The sequence below is a fragment of the Dasypus novemcinctus genome, chromosome 21, assembly GCF_030445035.2.
Source record: "Dasypus novemcinctus isolate mDasNov1 chromosome 21, mDasNov1.1.hap2, whole genome shotgun sequence".
In the NCBI taxonomy this organism is placed as follows: domain Eukaryota; kingdom Metazoa; phylum Chordata; class Mammalia; order Cingulata; family Dasypodidae; genus Dasypus; species Dasypus novemcinctus.
Window position 1 is genome coordinate 41799953 of NC_080693.1, and position 14904 is coordinate 41814856.

A 14904-nucleotide genomic window follows, 5' to 3' on the forward strand; every position below is an offset into this window, starting at 1 on the left:
TTAAGATTTATTTTTATTTATTTATCTCCCCTTCCCTACCCCAGTTGTCTGTTGTCTATGTCCATTCACTGTGTGTTCTTCTGTGACCGCTTCTATCTTTATCAGCAGCACCTGGAATCTGTGTTTCTTTTTGTTGCGTCATCTTACTGTGTCAGCTCTCCGTGTGTGCTGCGCCATTCCTGGGCAGCTCTCCTTATGGGGCTCACTCCTTGCGTGTGGGGCTCCCCTACGTGGGGGACACCCCTGCATGGCACAGCACTCCTTGCATGCATCAGCACTGCACATGGGCCAGCTCTACACAGGTCAAGGAGGCCCAGGGTTTGAACCGCGGACCTCCCATGTGGTAGGCGGACGTTCTATCCATTGGGCCAAGTCCGCTTCCCAGATCACTGTTTCTTGAAATGATTGCTGTGATCCTTGGAAGTATTCCTGAGGAGTCTCAGGAGAGATCCAATGAGCACACTGGCCATTTCTTTCAACCTTGAAATGCCCTGCTGTCCCCTTGGTCTCCCTTGTGCCCATGTTGACAGCCTCTTTGTTTTGTTTCTTCCTTTTTCTTTCTTTCCCCTTTCCTTCCCTCCCATCTCCCAAAATCAGATCTAGCCAGGGTAGGAACTCTGATCACTTCTGCCGAAGGTGGCTTATGTGCCCTTTGAGGATAAAACAGGGGTTGGCCCATAGGAGGCACTCAATACACATTGATTGAATGGGTCTGTGTGGCTCTCTATCCTCGGCTGCTCAGAAACTGACACATGCTCTGCATTTACTTTTGCAGAGGGAAAATGGGAGTGGAGAAGGCATTAGCAGACTTACAAAATGAAAAGTTATTTTAGATTTACTGCCTTTCCACTGGACTTTCTTGGAGTATGAGACCAGGGTTTCATATGATTTCAAATTATGCTAATACCAAGGTTTGGAGTGAGAAGGAGATAGGATACCTGAAACCAGCTTGCTTGTCTTGTAGAAGATTGAATAAAAAGGGCCAGGAATAAAATATCCTACTTCCTTATTTCTACAACCAAAATGATAGATAAATTGTCTCACTTATCTTCTTTCCTCCTACCTGAAGCCTTAGTCGACATACATAATTATTTATGTTTTCAGGCACTATCTGAACTAAAATTTCCCCTGGGCTATTCCATCTTTTTCCATTTTTTTCCTCTAATTTCCTTCACCAGCATCTTTACCATCTCTCAAGGATCCTACTATAGATGGGCAACGTCAGAGTATACATTGACCTTAGTGTGTGTGTGTATGTAGTTGGGGTGAAGAGAGCATGAAGAAGAGTGAGGATCACAAGACTTTGCCGAGACACAGGGTCCCACCCTTTGGAGTGGAGGGATGAAAATCTGGTTGCAGGCATCCTCATTTAGCCAGCTCATGTTCTGTCAGGTACCTGTGGCCTCGAGACTGCAGAGGCCCGTTGCAAATGTGATAGCAAATTACTTGGCAGAGCCAATTCGCCGTTCTCCACTCACCTGCTGGACAAAGGACGTGCTCCTTCATGGCCTGCCCATTAAGCAGGAACCAGCACCCGGCAAATAGATTAAAAAGACAAAGAGTCACACACTGTGGGTGCTAGGATGACAACAGTAGTTTTCAAACCTGGATCCGAGACAAATCAGGATCACAATGTGTTGAAAATAAGATTCCAGGACGTCACTTCTAAAGGTTCCGGCTCATGAGGCCTTGAGTGGGGCCCAGGAATGTATAGTTCTTAAAGAGCTCCCCTACGTGATCCTGTTGACACATAGGCAGGTTTCCGAACTGTGCCCTCAAATGTCATCCACTCTGGATGAGGATAATTTGCTTTTCCGGGTAGAGATTTCTCAAAAGGAGCAGTAGCAATGGGCTCCTGGGAAAATGGAAAATCCAGGGTTCTTCCTGGGGGCCTGAGATCATAAAAAGGAGGAAGGAAAGGGAAACAGTATCAGCATATCAGGTGAGGCACTGGCTTGGGGAGAAGCTGAGTACCCTGTGGAGTTGGAGATAGCACTTTCTGAGGATGATCAGAGGGTCTAGTCCCGCCCCCGCCCAGGAGAACCAGAAGGGGGATTATTCTCCCTCTTCACTTTTGCTCAGGGGTCTCAGCTTTTAGGTTTCTGATAACCCTATCAGCTAAAGCTCTGAGTAGGCAATTGTTGAGGGTTTTGGGCTATCTCCCTAGGGGACTTCCCACGAATCTGCTTATGCAACACTCTCCTCTTCAGTGAAGGCTCTCCTTCCACATTTATCTAAAATAGACCTTTATTTCCTTTCCACCCCTTACTGTCCCTCCACCTCCCAGAAAGCTAAATCAAGGGAGCATTGGCTCCAGGAAAGAGGTTGGATTGTCCTCCCTCCTACTCTTCCCGATCCCACTCCCACCCTGCCTCACCTGTCTTCCCCAAAGTCCCACCCAGGGAGCAGAGAGAGGATGGGGACCAGGGGACCCAGTTCTTGAAGTGCTGGCCTGGTTCTGATGAGGCCTCGGGATGCAGACAGTGCAGAGCCACTTGGGCCCTGACAGAGGCCCAGAACAGAAAGGTGGCAGTACCCACTATACTGACCAGGGCCAATCTGGAGCTCACTACTCTCTCTTTCTAATGCCTGGTCCTTCTGATGCTACATCCTCTGTGCTACTAGATCAGAGTATGCCCATTTCATCAGGAGAGAGGCTGGTTGCATTCTAGTGCTTCTCTCCATCTCTGCTACGGTCAAGAGAGTGAGCACCTGGCCTCAGGGTCTTTGCACAGTCTGCTAAATGGACTTTGGAGGTTGTAGTTGTTGTTGTTTTGATCACAGTGTGGGTCCCTACACACCCCTGCCTTCTGCTGGACAGACAGATCTGGGCAATAATCCTCATCTTGGAAGGGACACCTTTAGCTGCCTGAGAGTTTAGGACAAATCTCTCCCATTGACTTAGAAATAGAGTGGGCAAGTAGAGGCAGCTTTCCCAGGGCCCTGGTAACCTCAAGGGGGCAAAGTTTGGTAGGTCACAGGATGACTTTGGGATCACTCTGGGATTTCAGACAAGTCATTTCATTTCAAGCCTTAGTTTCCTTGTCTGTAAAATGGGTCTAAAAAGTTGCTTCCCATGCACTTCCTGACAGAACAGACCCAGCCCAGTGCCTGGCCCAAAGCAGCAGGCTCCATCTATGACAGTTCCCATCCTTTTGCCTCTCCTCATCCCTGAAGCCATTTCTGATCTTTCTCTCTTGCTGCCACAGGCCTCAACACCTCCCAGGCACAGAGCGTCCCCGTCATCAACAGTGTGGCCAGCAGCCTGGCTGCCCTGCAGCCCGTCCAGTTCTCCCAGCAGCTGCACAGCCCGCACCAGCAGCCCCTCATGCAGCAGAGCCCGGGCAGCCACATGGCCCAGCAGCCCTTCATGGCCGCCGTGACTCAGCTGCAGAACTCCCACAGTAAGGCCCGGGCTGGCTGGGCGGGGAGGGGAGCGCCAAGGGCACTGCACGTCCGACTTCTCCCCGCCGGCTCTGAACTGCCTTCGGTCACTTTTCCCTATTACCAGCCAAGACTGTTTCTCAAGCATAACTCACATGTGTGGCTGTGCCTTTTCTAGCCCCCTCTCTACCTGCCAGATTCCCAAGGGGAAGGTTTGAAGAAGACAGTGCCCATGTAAAGGGGAGCTGGCAGTAGACAGCAGGCTAGCGTGCGTGCAGAACATGTGCCACGTTCGTCCCATTCAGGCACCCATGGAGGTATCACCAATCAGCCACAGCACTGTCCCCAGTGAGCCTCAACTCGGCCTAAGAATCTCTTTCAGTCCAAAATTCCAAGCAGCTATTGCCTAACGAACACAACCCAAACATCTTTACTCAAGAACCCATGAGCATAGGCTGAAAACCACCCACGCGCCTTCGAGGCCAGGAGGATTAGAGTTCCTGCCTCCAGTCCCAGAGGCTGTTACCCACATCCAATTTCTATCCCTGCCTTTTAGGTCTACCTGTCAACCCTCCTATTCCCTGTCCATCCCCAGTCTCTGTATCTTTGTCCCCCCATCCTGAGCCCCAGGCCCCGGGTCCTCCAGCCAGATCTGATCTCCACGTTTGGGGAAGCATCATGGAAAGGATGCCTCCTCTGCTTTAGGCCCATCCCCAGAGAAATACCAGAAAGTTCTGTGAAATGCAATGCTGGTCTTGAAGTCAGGCAGATCTGTATTGTATCCTGGCTCTGACACTTAACGGTAATATAGCCATTGGCAAGTTACTTAGCCACTCAGAGCCTCAATCTCTTCATCCAGGGAAGCCGACTTGGCCCAGTGGTTAGGGCGTCCATCTACCACATGGGAGGTCTGCAGTTCAAACCCCGGGCCTCCTTGACCATGTGGAGCTGGCCCACGCGCAGTGCTGATGCGCGCAAGGAGTGCTGTGCTACACAGGGGTGGCTCCCGCATAGGGGAGCCCCATGCGCAAGGAATGCGCCCCATAAGTAGAGCTGCCCAGTGCAAAAGAAAGTGTAGCCTGCCCAGGAATGGTGCCGCACACACAGAGAGCTGACACAACAAGATGACGCAACAAAAAGAGACACAGATTCCTGTGCCGCTGATAACAACAGAAGTGGACAAAGAAAAACATGCAGCAAATAGACACAGAGAACAGAAAACTGGGGCGGGGCGGGGGGAAGGGGAGAGAAATAAAATAAATAAATAAATATTAAAAACAAAATCTCTTCATCCATAAAATGGAAATAATATACATACAGGGTCATATGAAGATGAAATAAAAATAGGTGTGAATTGTGCTTTATAAGCATGAAAGGTTATGGAAAAGCAAATGATTATTAAGGAACTTGTAAGGCAGGGATAGGGAAGGAGTTTGAGTTTCTCCCTGGCTACCTTGGGCAGAGCTATGGATCTGAGGAAGAAAAGCCAATTCAGCCCTTGTCTGTCTTTGGGCTCAGTCCCACCAGGCCTGTGGAGCTGGTTTCTGAGCACCATCTCACATTCCAATCACATTTTCGTGGCTTCTAAAAATCTGCCACAGCCTGTAGCAGAGTCTACAACCACATGTGCCCCACTTCCTCCCAGAGCCTAGCTATGCCCCCATCCCCTCTCCTGGGCAGGCTTCCTTGGTGGTTAGGCCTGGGTGGGACAGTCAAAAAGTGGTCATCAGCCGCTTGCAGACCGCTGAGGCCCAGCGGGCCTGGGTGGCCGTGAGGAGATAGCCTAAGGGGCCCTGGGCCCAGAAATAAATAGCCTCCCTGCACAGGAAGGGCTAGGTGAGGCGCAGGCAGTGACCTTCACCTCCCTCATGGCCCAGCAGCCACATGCGGTCATTAGGTGGTCATATGATCTGGAATTTATGTGGATTTTATGAATAACTGAAAGGTTCCAGATTTGCTGGATATGTACTGGAAAAACTAAAAATTGAGTCTCATGCTTCTGAAGGTCTTATTGAATCTAGGTTCCTTTTGTCTATCATCCTTCACATTTCTGTGATGTCATAAGACTATCATGTCATTTTAGTGCAAACTGGAACAGCCCGGAAATTATACAATTAATTATATCTATATCTCTTTATACTTACCAATTGTTCTGTAACTGCTAGCATGAGACCTCGTATTTGAGTCGGGGCAAAATTGGTAGGCATGTGTTGGCTAGCTGCTTCATGTTTGCTAGCTACTTAGAACCTTTTTGGCTTAAAATTTCAGATGGGCCACATTTGCCTAAGGGATCCCTTGTTTGATGCCCAGGTATCTAACATTTTATTCAAAGGCAGAGGAAAAGGAATGTTCCCAAGTACCACTACATACTAGGCACTGGCAAGGCTGTTTATTTATTTGGTGCAAAGGACTTTATATGTGGACTCTTCTAATCTTACAACAGATCTCATTCCCATTTTACAGGTTAGGAAACTGAGGTTAAATAACTTGATTAAGGAGCCCATTCCTTTCACCATATCATACAGCCTTGCCAAACGTACCCACTACCACTGCCCCCCCAGCCCCATTACCTTTACTGTGCCAGGGAGACAGAAGCTATGGCTTGGGATGAAGGGTCTAGAGTTGTGCATGCGCCTGTGTGATCTTCACCTTGATTTTGTCTTCGCTCTGTCTCTCCAGTGTACACACACAAGCAGGAACCCCCCCAGTATTCCCATACCTCCCGGTTTCCATCTGCGATGGTGGTAACAGATACCAGCAGCATCAGTACACTCACCAACATGTCTTCCAGCAAACAGGTAATGCCAGCAGGATGGGAGTTGGCAAAGGGGGCTATGATGAAGGCTACTGATGTGCATAGGGTATGGCAAGTGTACACTTGGTCATACTGTGATCCCTCTGAGGCTTCCTGTTACTTGCTAAAGGAATCCCTGAGGTCCCATGTCAAACAAGATGAGCCTAAAGGGGCTTATTGCTCTCCATTCTTCCCCAACATGACACTAAATGTGGATTATTGAACTTTGATAGGATTCAAAGTTTGACTGAGTTATGCAGAGCCTTTAGACATTGCAATTATTTCCCTCATTGATTGGTCGATGGTCCTTGGAAAAGGTATTTGCCAGGAGGGCTCAGGAAGTCAGACCCTCCTTGTTGACTTTCATGCTTTGTACGAGGAATCCCTGAATATTTTCCACAAATTGACCCAACTTAGTCAATGGAGAAAGTGAGTCAAGGGTCCTAAAGTTGATTACCCCATTCGATGACCCAGGCTGGACCCAAAACATTGTGAGCTCCAGAGAATGATCCAATTCTGCCAACCTATGGGAACTCCCCAGGAGACAGCCTGGCCTTTCCAGGGGGCTGCATTCACTTGGTGTTTTCATTAAGAAACTTCTGATCAACTTCCTGGTTCACTGCAGTGGGGAACCCAGAGGCTTAATCACTGTTTCAGTTGATGACTAATTCTCACCTCCACAAAGAGGCAGTGGGGTGTCAAAGATGACCAACGGTGAGGTTCACCACTGCTACGACTTGGGTACTGGACTACAGTGAGACACCGAGAGTTAGAAAACAGGACAAAGTATCTGAGCACTAATGACAATTCCAGAATAACACAATAGGACCTTTTAGTAGCTGGGGTCTGTGCAGTGTGGGAACTGTTTGGCCTTTATTGATTGCTAGATAAATAGGCGACAGCCCTGAACTTCATGTTGTAGGCTCTTGGCAGGGTTTGGCCTTTCTTCTAGCTGGGCCCTCCAAATCACACTTCATCACTGCCATGAGCGTCAGAGCAGGTCCTCTTGCAGGCTCGGGGTTCTCTGTTCTTCCCTTTGCCTCCATCTGCCTCCGGTCCTGTGTTGTAGTGGAGCAGGTGGGTTCTATTTCTGGTTCAGTCACTGGCTGGGTGACCTGGGCCTCCCTGAGCCTCCTTTCCTTCATCTGTGAAATGAAAGTCATAACATCTCCTTGTTCTGAGGATTCAGTGAGGTTGCACAAATTGAGGACCTGACACATCTTAGATAGTAAAACATACACATAGACTGGGCAGTGGGCTCTGGAGTTGGGGGTAGAGGGAGAGATGTGTGGGACCTGCCTTGACACTCTTCTCTCACCCAAGGGAAGATGAAAGTACAACCCCCATTGCCCTGCCCTCCGACTCCCGTGCCATTTCCCAGTCTTTGTAGTGAGCAGGGAAAACATTTATCTGTGCTCACAAATCTCAATCAGGGGGGCAGCCAGGCGCAGCAGCCCTCCTTGGGAATACCTTCTCCTTTGAAAGGTTTATCAATCCATCTGCCGCTTAGTCAGCCCTAGACGAGCCTGTGATTAATTATTCCTGTCTTTCCCAAGTTGACTTTGATGCTTGCTTGTTGAAACAAGTCCTCTGAATTCAGGAAATGGTCTCTTTATCAAAATACTTCAAGATGCTCCCTGAGATGCTGCACTGGCCCCCCGAGTGGCTTCTCCCCTCCCTGAACAGAGTGGCCAGCCAAGCCTGAAGCTTCATGAACAGCCCTCTAGAACACAGTGAAGTTTTCTCCGTGTCCCCAGACTTTTCAGGAGTCTGGCAATAGACTCATTTCTGGAATGTTGATCATGATGATTATGCTTAATAAGGACAAAAAATATCATGTGTCATGCTAGAGTTTATACTTCTCGAGAATATTACGTTATCGATTTTCTCTTTATTGCAAAATTCTAAGAAGTACAGAGAAGTCAACTGAGGCTCAGCAGTGGGGAGTGACCAGCCCGAGGTCACACTGATGAGCAGTCCCAGAGCTGAGCCTCCAGACTTTGGTCTTTGACTCCAAATCCTGGACTCTTTCCACAATGCAATATTTGTCCGCCAATCCCCATCTTTAAAGTATCCTTGGTAATCGCTGCTCTTGTTGTCTTTAATGGTCAGGGACAACAGCAAAAACTGAGCCCGTATACTGCACTCTTCTGAGGAAACTTTCTTCCTACACACTGAAGGAGAAGGAGGAAATGGGCAGGGTAGACTAAAGTAAAATGAGGGTAAAGATGCTGCCTCCTGACAGAAGAAGGGATCCAAGGGAGAGAGAATTTGTAGAAACTGTTCCTAAGGCAGAGGGTCGGAAGTGAGCCCCTGAAGAGATCTAGTCACAGCTCTGCTTTTCCATTGCTTTAAAGTATTATTTTCCACAAAGTGTTTCAAGACCACTGCTAGGTATGAGGAGCATATAGAGTATGAAGAGAGGAGAATTCCTTGGTCCAATATATTGGGAGAACTGCTGGATTAAACAAAGTTTCACACCTCCTGGCAGGGCTTCTCGGAATCTTCCATGTGATAACGTGCTCAATCAACAGGGTGAGGCTCAGCTCCAAGGGCTACATCCTGGGAAATGCTACTTTAGAGGAATCATAGAATGGTTGGAAGAGGAGACATGCCTGAGCTACTCCCAGTACTGCGCCCTTGTGCTATGACCTTGAGCACTGAATTAAGCCCTGTGAGACTCAGTTTCCTCCTGGTTAACCAGGAAAACCCTCTCCACGCCTTACAGAAGAGTCAAGGTGCTGCACAGAGTGCCTGTGGATAGTAAAATATTCAGAGTGGTACCCCAGTTCTTCCTCCTTTCTGGCAGTGGTCCTGCAGGAGACCTCCTCTACCCGCTCCTTCAATATTTAACACAACCCTTGGTCTACCTGTGGTCGAGGAGGTTCTGACAATAAAATTTTTCAAGGTTAAGACCACCTTGCCGGCATATCCGAGCTCCAGATCCCTGGTCCGCATTCTCTCTCTCACCACTTCCAGGAAAAGAACAGACAGTTCAGGGGCCTCTCGAGGCACCCAACCCTTTGTACTTAGCCAAATACCTGGGTTGTAGTAGATGTTCAGTAAAGAAGGAAGGAAGGGAGGAACTGGCACTTTTTGAGAATCACCCATTTGCCAAGCAGCACTACAGGGATTTTTCCAACTTACCTTTCCTGGCTAATCCTCCCACCCATCTTGAAGGTAGATATTTTTATGCCTGTTTTATAGAGGAGGAAATTAGGTTTCTGAGATGGGGAGGGTCCTGGCCCAGGTGTCACAGATGATATTTTCTGCAGTTGAACCTCCAGATCTTGTCTTCTCACTCCAAATTTTAAACTCATTCCTTTCAATGCTGCTCATCTTCCGATAACTCTTTGTAAGCACCATAATAACAACCTAAGGTTACGCAGGCATAAGGCTAAAAGCAGGATCTGAACTTGAACCTGTCTAATCCCATTACTTTCTATTGTCAGGACAGACATGGACCAGGGGCCTTGTGGATCACTTTTCAGGAACCTCACGCTGGGACTTTCTTGCCCCCAGTCCTCTGCAGCTACTTCTATCTGACCTTCTCAGAGTTTATGCCACCTCCCCTCCACCCACCCACCCCACCTCCTTGGGTGTCAGCATCTTGCCATCTAAGTGGGTCTATGCCCAAACTCCTAAAGCACAGAGCCCTGCCAGTCTGGAGACACAGACTGCAGCAAGCAGTGGCCTTGGTTAGAACAAGTGTGGGCAGGCTGCGAGCCGACTCCTGTTTCCACAACTTCCCCCAATGTTGCCTCACTTCCTTGTTTATTAGGGAGGTCAAGAGAGGGCTCCCAGAGCAGCCACTAGTCAGGAGTGCTGACAGGAAGAAGGTGGACAGCCTCTCACAAATCCCCTGCAGCTGCCCCCTCCCTCTCAACCCTCCCACTGGGTGATGAGGCAGTACGCGATGGTTAGGAGCACTGACTTTGGAGTTAGGCAGACCCAGGCTCAAGATTCCACATCTTTCTACCTGTGAGACCTCAGGGAAGTGTCTCAGCCTCTCTGAACCTCAGTTTCCTCACCTGTGAAACAAGGATAATAATAACTTGGAAAACACTTACCTCGGTCGTTGGACCAAAGGAAACATCCAGTATATGGAAGCTGGGTCACACTCAGCGTCCCCTACTGACAACCCTAAGTGTGTCTGGAACTTTGGAAGACTTTTAAATGGCAAAGGGCATTTATTTCCCCCTTTTTGTCCCACTCGAAAGGTAGAAGGAGCCAGCTTTATACAGTGGTTAAGGAAACAAGCTTTGCTGTTGTGAGACCTTGGGCAAGTTACGTGTAACCTCTCTAGGCCTCAGTTTCCTCACCTGTAAAACTGGAATTATAATCAATACTTCCAATTAATAGAGCTACAGTTGTTCTCACATGTAACAGAAGTGAGTGGAGACAGTGATTCTCTCGAGACCACTCTGGACTGGCTTTTTCCTCATCCCTCCACAGAACCCTCTCTTATCCAGCTCTCTAACATCTCCATGTTGCTAAATCCAGTGGTTACTTTTCGATCTTGATCTTTGATTACTCACTCCTTGTCTCACTTGGATTTTAGGACATTGCAAATTCCTGACTCTGTGTTCCCACTCCTTCTCAATCTCCTCAGCTCACCTCATCTACCCAACCTGTGCCTGTGGAGGGCCCCAGGGCTCATTCTTTGGCCTCTGCTCTTCTGTCCCCACTCTTGGGTGATCTTCAGTCCCATGGCTTTGGATCAAGTATGCATACTGAAGGCTCCAGGACAGACCTCTCCCTAAGTGCCCATTCACAAGTCCAGTGCATCTTTGACATGGACATGTCCATGCCTAATTTATCTAATGAGATCTCATTCCCACCAAAACTTCTTCCTCTAGCCTCTCCATTTGAGAAAAAGGTACCAGTTTTCAGGTGGGAAACCTAAAAGAACCACTGATGTTTCTCTCAACATTAAGACCATCAATAAATTCTGCTAGGGGTCCTTTAAAATACATCCTAAATCAGCCACCTCTCCCCACCCCCAGCAGTCTGTCCTTGTCCAGACCACCCTTACCTCTTACTGGTCTCCTGCTGTGGCCCCTGCTTCCCACTTCCAGTCTTGCTCCACTGTGATCTGTTTGCCACACAGCAGCCAGAATAATCTCTTAAAAAGGAAAATCAATCATGACACTCCCCTGTCAAAATCCTCCGATAGCTTCCCATTACAACCCAAATAAAATTCAGGACCTATAACGCCCTCTGTGATCTGATCTTGCCAGCATCTCCATTCTCATCCCCTTCTCCTCCTTCCCTCACTCTGCCTCTGCTGTCCGAGAACTGATCCCCACCTCAGGCTTCCTCATCGGTGGTGTCTTCTGCCTGGAACACACTTAGCTCTCATCCTCACCTGCTTTCTCCTTCATTTCATTCCACTCACACATCACCACCTCAAAGAGGCCTCTCCTCATTCCCTTCCCTGAAGTATTCCCTTTACTCCCAAGTCACTCTAACCTCTTCCCTGGAATTTTATTTTATAGCTATATTTTTCCTTTGTTGACTTGTTTATTGCTTAAAAGCCCTATTAGGATATAAGCTCTGTGAGAAAATGGTCAGTGGCTTCTACAGCACTGCATCCTCAACACATAAAATGTGCTAAGCACATAGTAGATACTCCAAAATTAGTTAGATAAATGGATGGTGATTGCCTGCCTTACAGGGTTGATCTAGGAATTAAGTGCAATGATGTGTATAAAGGCGTGAGCTTGGTGTCTGGCACCCAGTAGGACCTGGATAAATGGTAGCTATTACCATTATGTAATGAATCCTCTTAGAATTCAGACATCTTTAGCAAGTCCCACAGCTACTGTGTCTTTCAGATGGAGGACTTCGTAGTCATTCAAAGATCCTGTGGGCAAAGGCTCCGTGGAGCTGGGTGTGCTGGGCCTCCAGTTCTGGGGGACTACAGTGTACCCCTTATCAGATGTTTGTGTTTAGACTCGGAAGGGAGCAAATAACTCTAGTTCCTTTGACAACATTTAGGGCTCTGCCACCATTTTATTATGTGAGCAAACATTTGATAGCTGGGAAGCCCATCCCTAATGACAGGTCATAGAATCTCACTGGCGTCTCCTTATCTGCCCTTCTTGTTTGCGCTTCTATTGAAACCTGCAAGGTCACAAGCCATTTTCTCTCTCTACCACCTGAAATCTGAAAATTGGGAAAGGCTGACAGTGGGAAGTAAAGAGACTTGAGAGAAGGGGTGGGTGGAGAGAGGAAGAGGAGGCAAAGGGTATCAGAGGACCCTGCCAAGGCCTAAAGAATTTGAAAGGGTCAGAAGCCTGCCTTCTCACAAGAATGCACAGCTCAAGTCCCCTCTTAGGAGGACTCAAGGAGCCTGATGCACTGTGGAGCACTGGGCAGTAAAATACTAGTAGTAACAATTACGCCAAGCACTGTGCATCTAATCCCCACAACAACCTCCGTGCAGTAGCTTCTCTCATCTCATTTTACAAGTGAAGAAACTGAGGCACTGAGAGAGTAAGCTGACCAAGAGTGCGAAGCCAGGAGAAAGGACACGTGCTTGGAGGTCATCCAGAACTGGACTGAATCTCCAGCTCCAGACCCGCTTAGTTTTGAAACCTTGGACACTTCACAGACTCTCCTGAGCCTTGTTTTCCTAAGCTGTAAAATGAGGATAATGTAACTTCACAGAGGGTTATGCTGAGGAGCACTGATTGATGAGATAATAATGGAATGAGATAATATTATTTCCTTATAGGCCTGTAGTAGTGGTAGGGGTGTGTGTGTGTGTGTGTGTGTGTTTGAGGGGGAGCCTTGAGTGAACCAGCCTACTGGGCCAAACGGCAGAGCCTTCCCCTTAGATGCCTGCCAAAGAAAAGGGAAGGAGACAGAGGGAACCAAAAAGGGACTCCCCAGGAGGAAAAAGGAGAGCAATGATGTTCCATGGCAGTTGAAGAAGTGAGGCCCAGGGCCCAGGATGGGTCATGTGGCTCCTCACAGAGGGTTGCTTCTGCCTTTCTGGGGTCTTCTGTGCCTGGCCCACCAGGAAGTGTGGCCTCAGAGACCTCAGAGGCCTCCAGTACGTGGGCCTTCCCTCAGTCCTCTGAGTCTGCCTCAGGACCAACACTGCAGAACCAAGTATGCACTAGGTCCCCAGGCCTCTAGCTCTTTGCCAGTTGACTGGGGTGCTAGCTCTCCTGGAGAAGCCAGAATAATGGCCCATATCCCTGCCAAATGCACATAGCTGAGCTCCTCTTCCTTCTCTCTCTGCAGTGTCCTCTCCAAGCTTGGTGATGCCCACACATCACTTACGTTTTGCGTGGCAACAGGGACACTATTTTCCACACCATAACCCTCCGGCAGCTGTCATGGAAAAGCCCAGTGACCTGACAGGCACCTGCAAGAGGTCCCTGCTCACCTGACATCCTGCTGGTGCCTGGGACAAGTCGTTCTTGGGAGGTCCAGCCCGAAGCCCAGCCTTCCTTCCATGCAGTATTGTCACGATGCCTCTCCCAAGATGTCAAGTAGTCCCGTCTGTCCTAGAGGTGGGAAACGAGAAACTGGGGACGAGGAAGAAAGAAAGCTGTGGTGTCTATGTTATGCTCCTTCATCAAACAAACTGATGAGAAAACTTGAATCTGTTACTGAAGCGAGGAGAGGAGGACACGTGCTATTGAACTGAGCCAAACACACTGTAAATATCGGCAAACCCCTTCTCCCCACCCCCATCCCCAAATGATCTTGAGAATTTCTTTTAAAGAAGTAAATTTGTCCAATGGGTGTAAACTATAAACTACTGTAATTAAGTGCAATTTCCCCTCTATTTCCTCTCCCCTCTGCCCTGTATATAATACTAAAGTGTTTATTAGTTTTCTTTGTAAAGGTCAGAGTTGAAATTTCAAAGTGATTTGGCCCCTCTCTCTTCCCCTGTGGAGAAATACCCTCCGTCGGAAGCTGAGTCCCTTGTGCCCTCCCTTAGGCCTGGACACAGAGCGTGGCTGTGTGTTTTGGACTGACTGCCAGCTAACTCAACTCTCCCGATGTTGAGACATACCTCCAGATCCCTGGCTTGAACACAGGGTCAGAGTGGTACCCTTGCTTCCTGTGCAGTTAGGGTTTCAGCCAGTGCACCCCCAAGAAACCCTGGGGCAGGAAAGCTGGCTGTTTTGAGCAAAAGAAAAATTTCCCTTTCAGAAAGTCTCCCATTAAAACAATTTATTTTATCACTGCCCAGAGTCTCCTATTTCTGTCTCTGACACCTCTCCTGCCATGGGTCCACCAAGAACCCCTGGCCCCTGGTCTCTTTGGAATTTTCCACTTACTCTGCTAGGATACGAGTCTGGAGATGGAAAGAAGCGATGGCCTTCACTTGCTGTCCTGTTCACAGTGTCTTTGTCTTGGTTTTGCTACTAATCAAGGTAAGGAAGGGCTTATTCCCTTGGACTCCACAAGTCCCTCGAGGAGCAGCCAGAGCAAGAGCCAACACTCTTTTTATTTAATTTTTCCCCCTAAAAACTCACAGGAGTAAAGCAATAGGGCCAAGTTCTGGTCACTTGTGGTTATAAGAACAGATAAAAAGCAGGACGAATGGGAACCCTGTGGGTAACTGTTCAAACTCATTTGAAGCCTTTCCTCCACCCTCCCTTCCTTCTGGAGGGCTGTTAGTCATTAAGAAAAGGAGCTCTGGGGGATGTTGCCTCCTGCCCACCATCCGCTCTCTGGTTGGAATGTGAAGATCCAAAGGG

At 48.4% G+C, this 14904-nt stretch overlaps 1 protein-coding gene across 7 annotated transcripts in view; it reads left to right on the forward strand.

Annotated features, from left to right (window-relative positions):
- The window catches only part of HNF1B (HNF1 homeobox B), a 50753-nt gene extending 36365 nt beyond the window's left edge, over positions 1-14388 (forward strand). For 3 of the 7 annotated variants that reach the window (XM_004479994.5, XM_004479995.5, XM_004479996.5), the window contains exons 7-9: positions 3210-3404; positions 6064-6182; positions 13433-13583. In XM_004479994.5, the coding sequence (XP_004480051.1) occupies positions 3210-3404; positions 6064-6182; positions 13433-13453 (335 nt within the window). In that variant the 3' untranslated portion in view covers positions 13454-13583. Of the gene's footprint in view, positions 1-3209; positions 3405-6063; positions 6183-13432 lie in introns of all 7 variants that reach the window. The other 4 variants (XM_071210520.1, XM_023585064.3, XM_023585065.3 and 1 more) reach the window with 2 other exon arrangements.
- Positions 14389-14904: the final 516 nt, after the last annotated feature.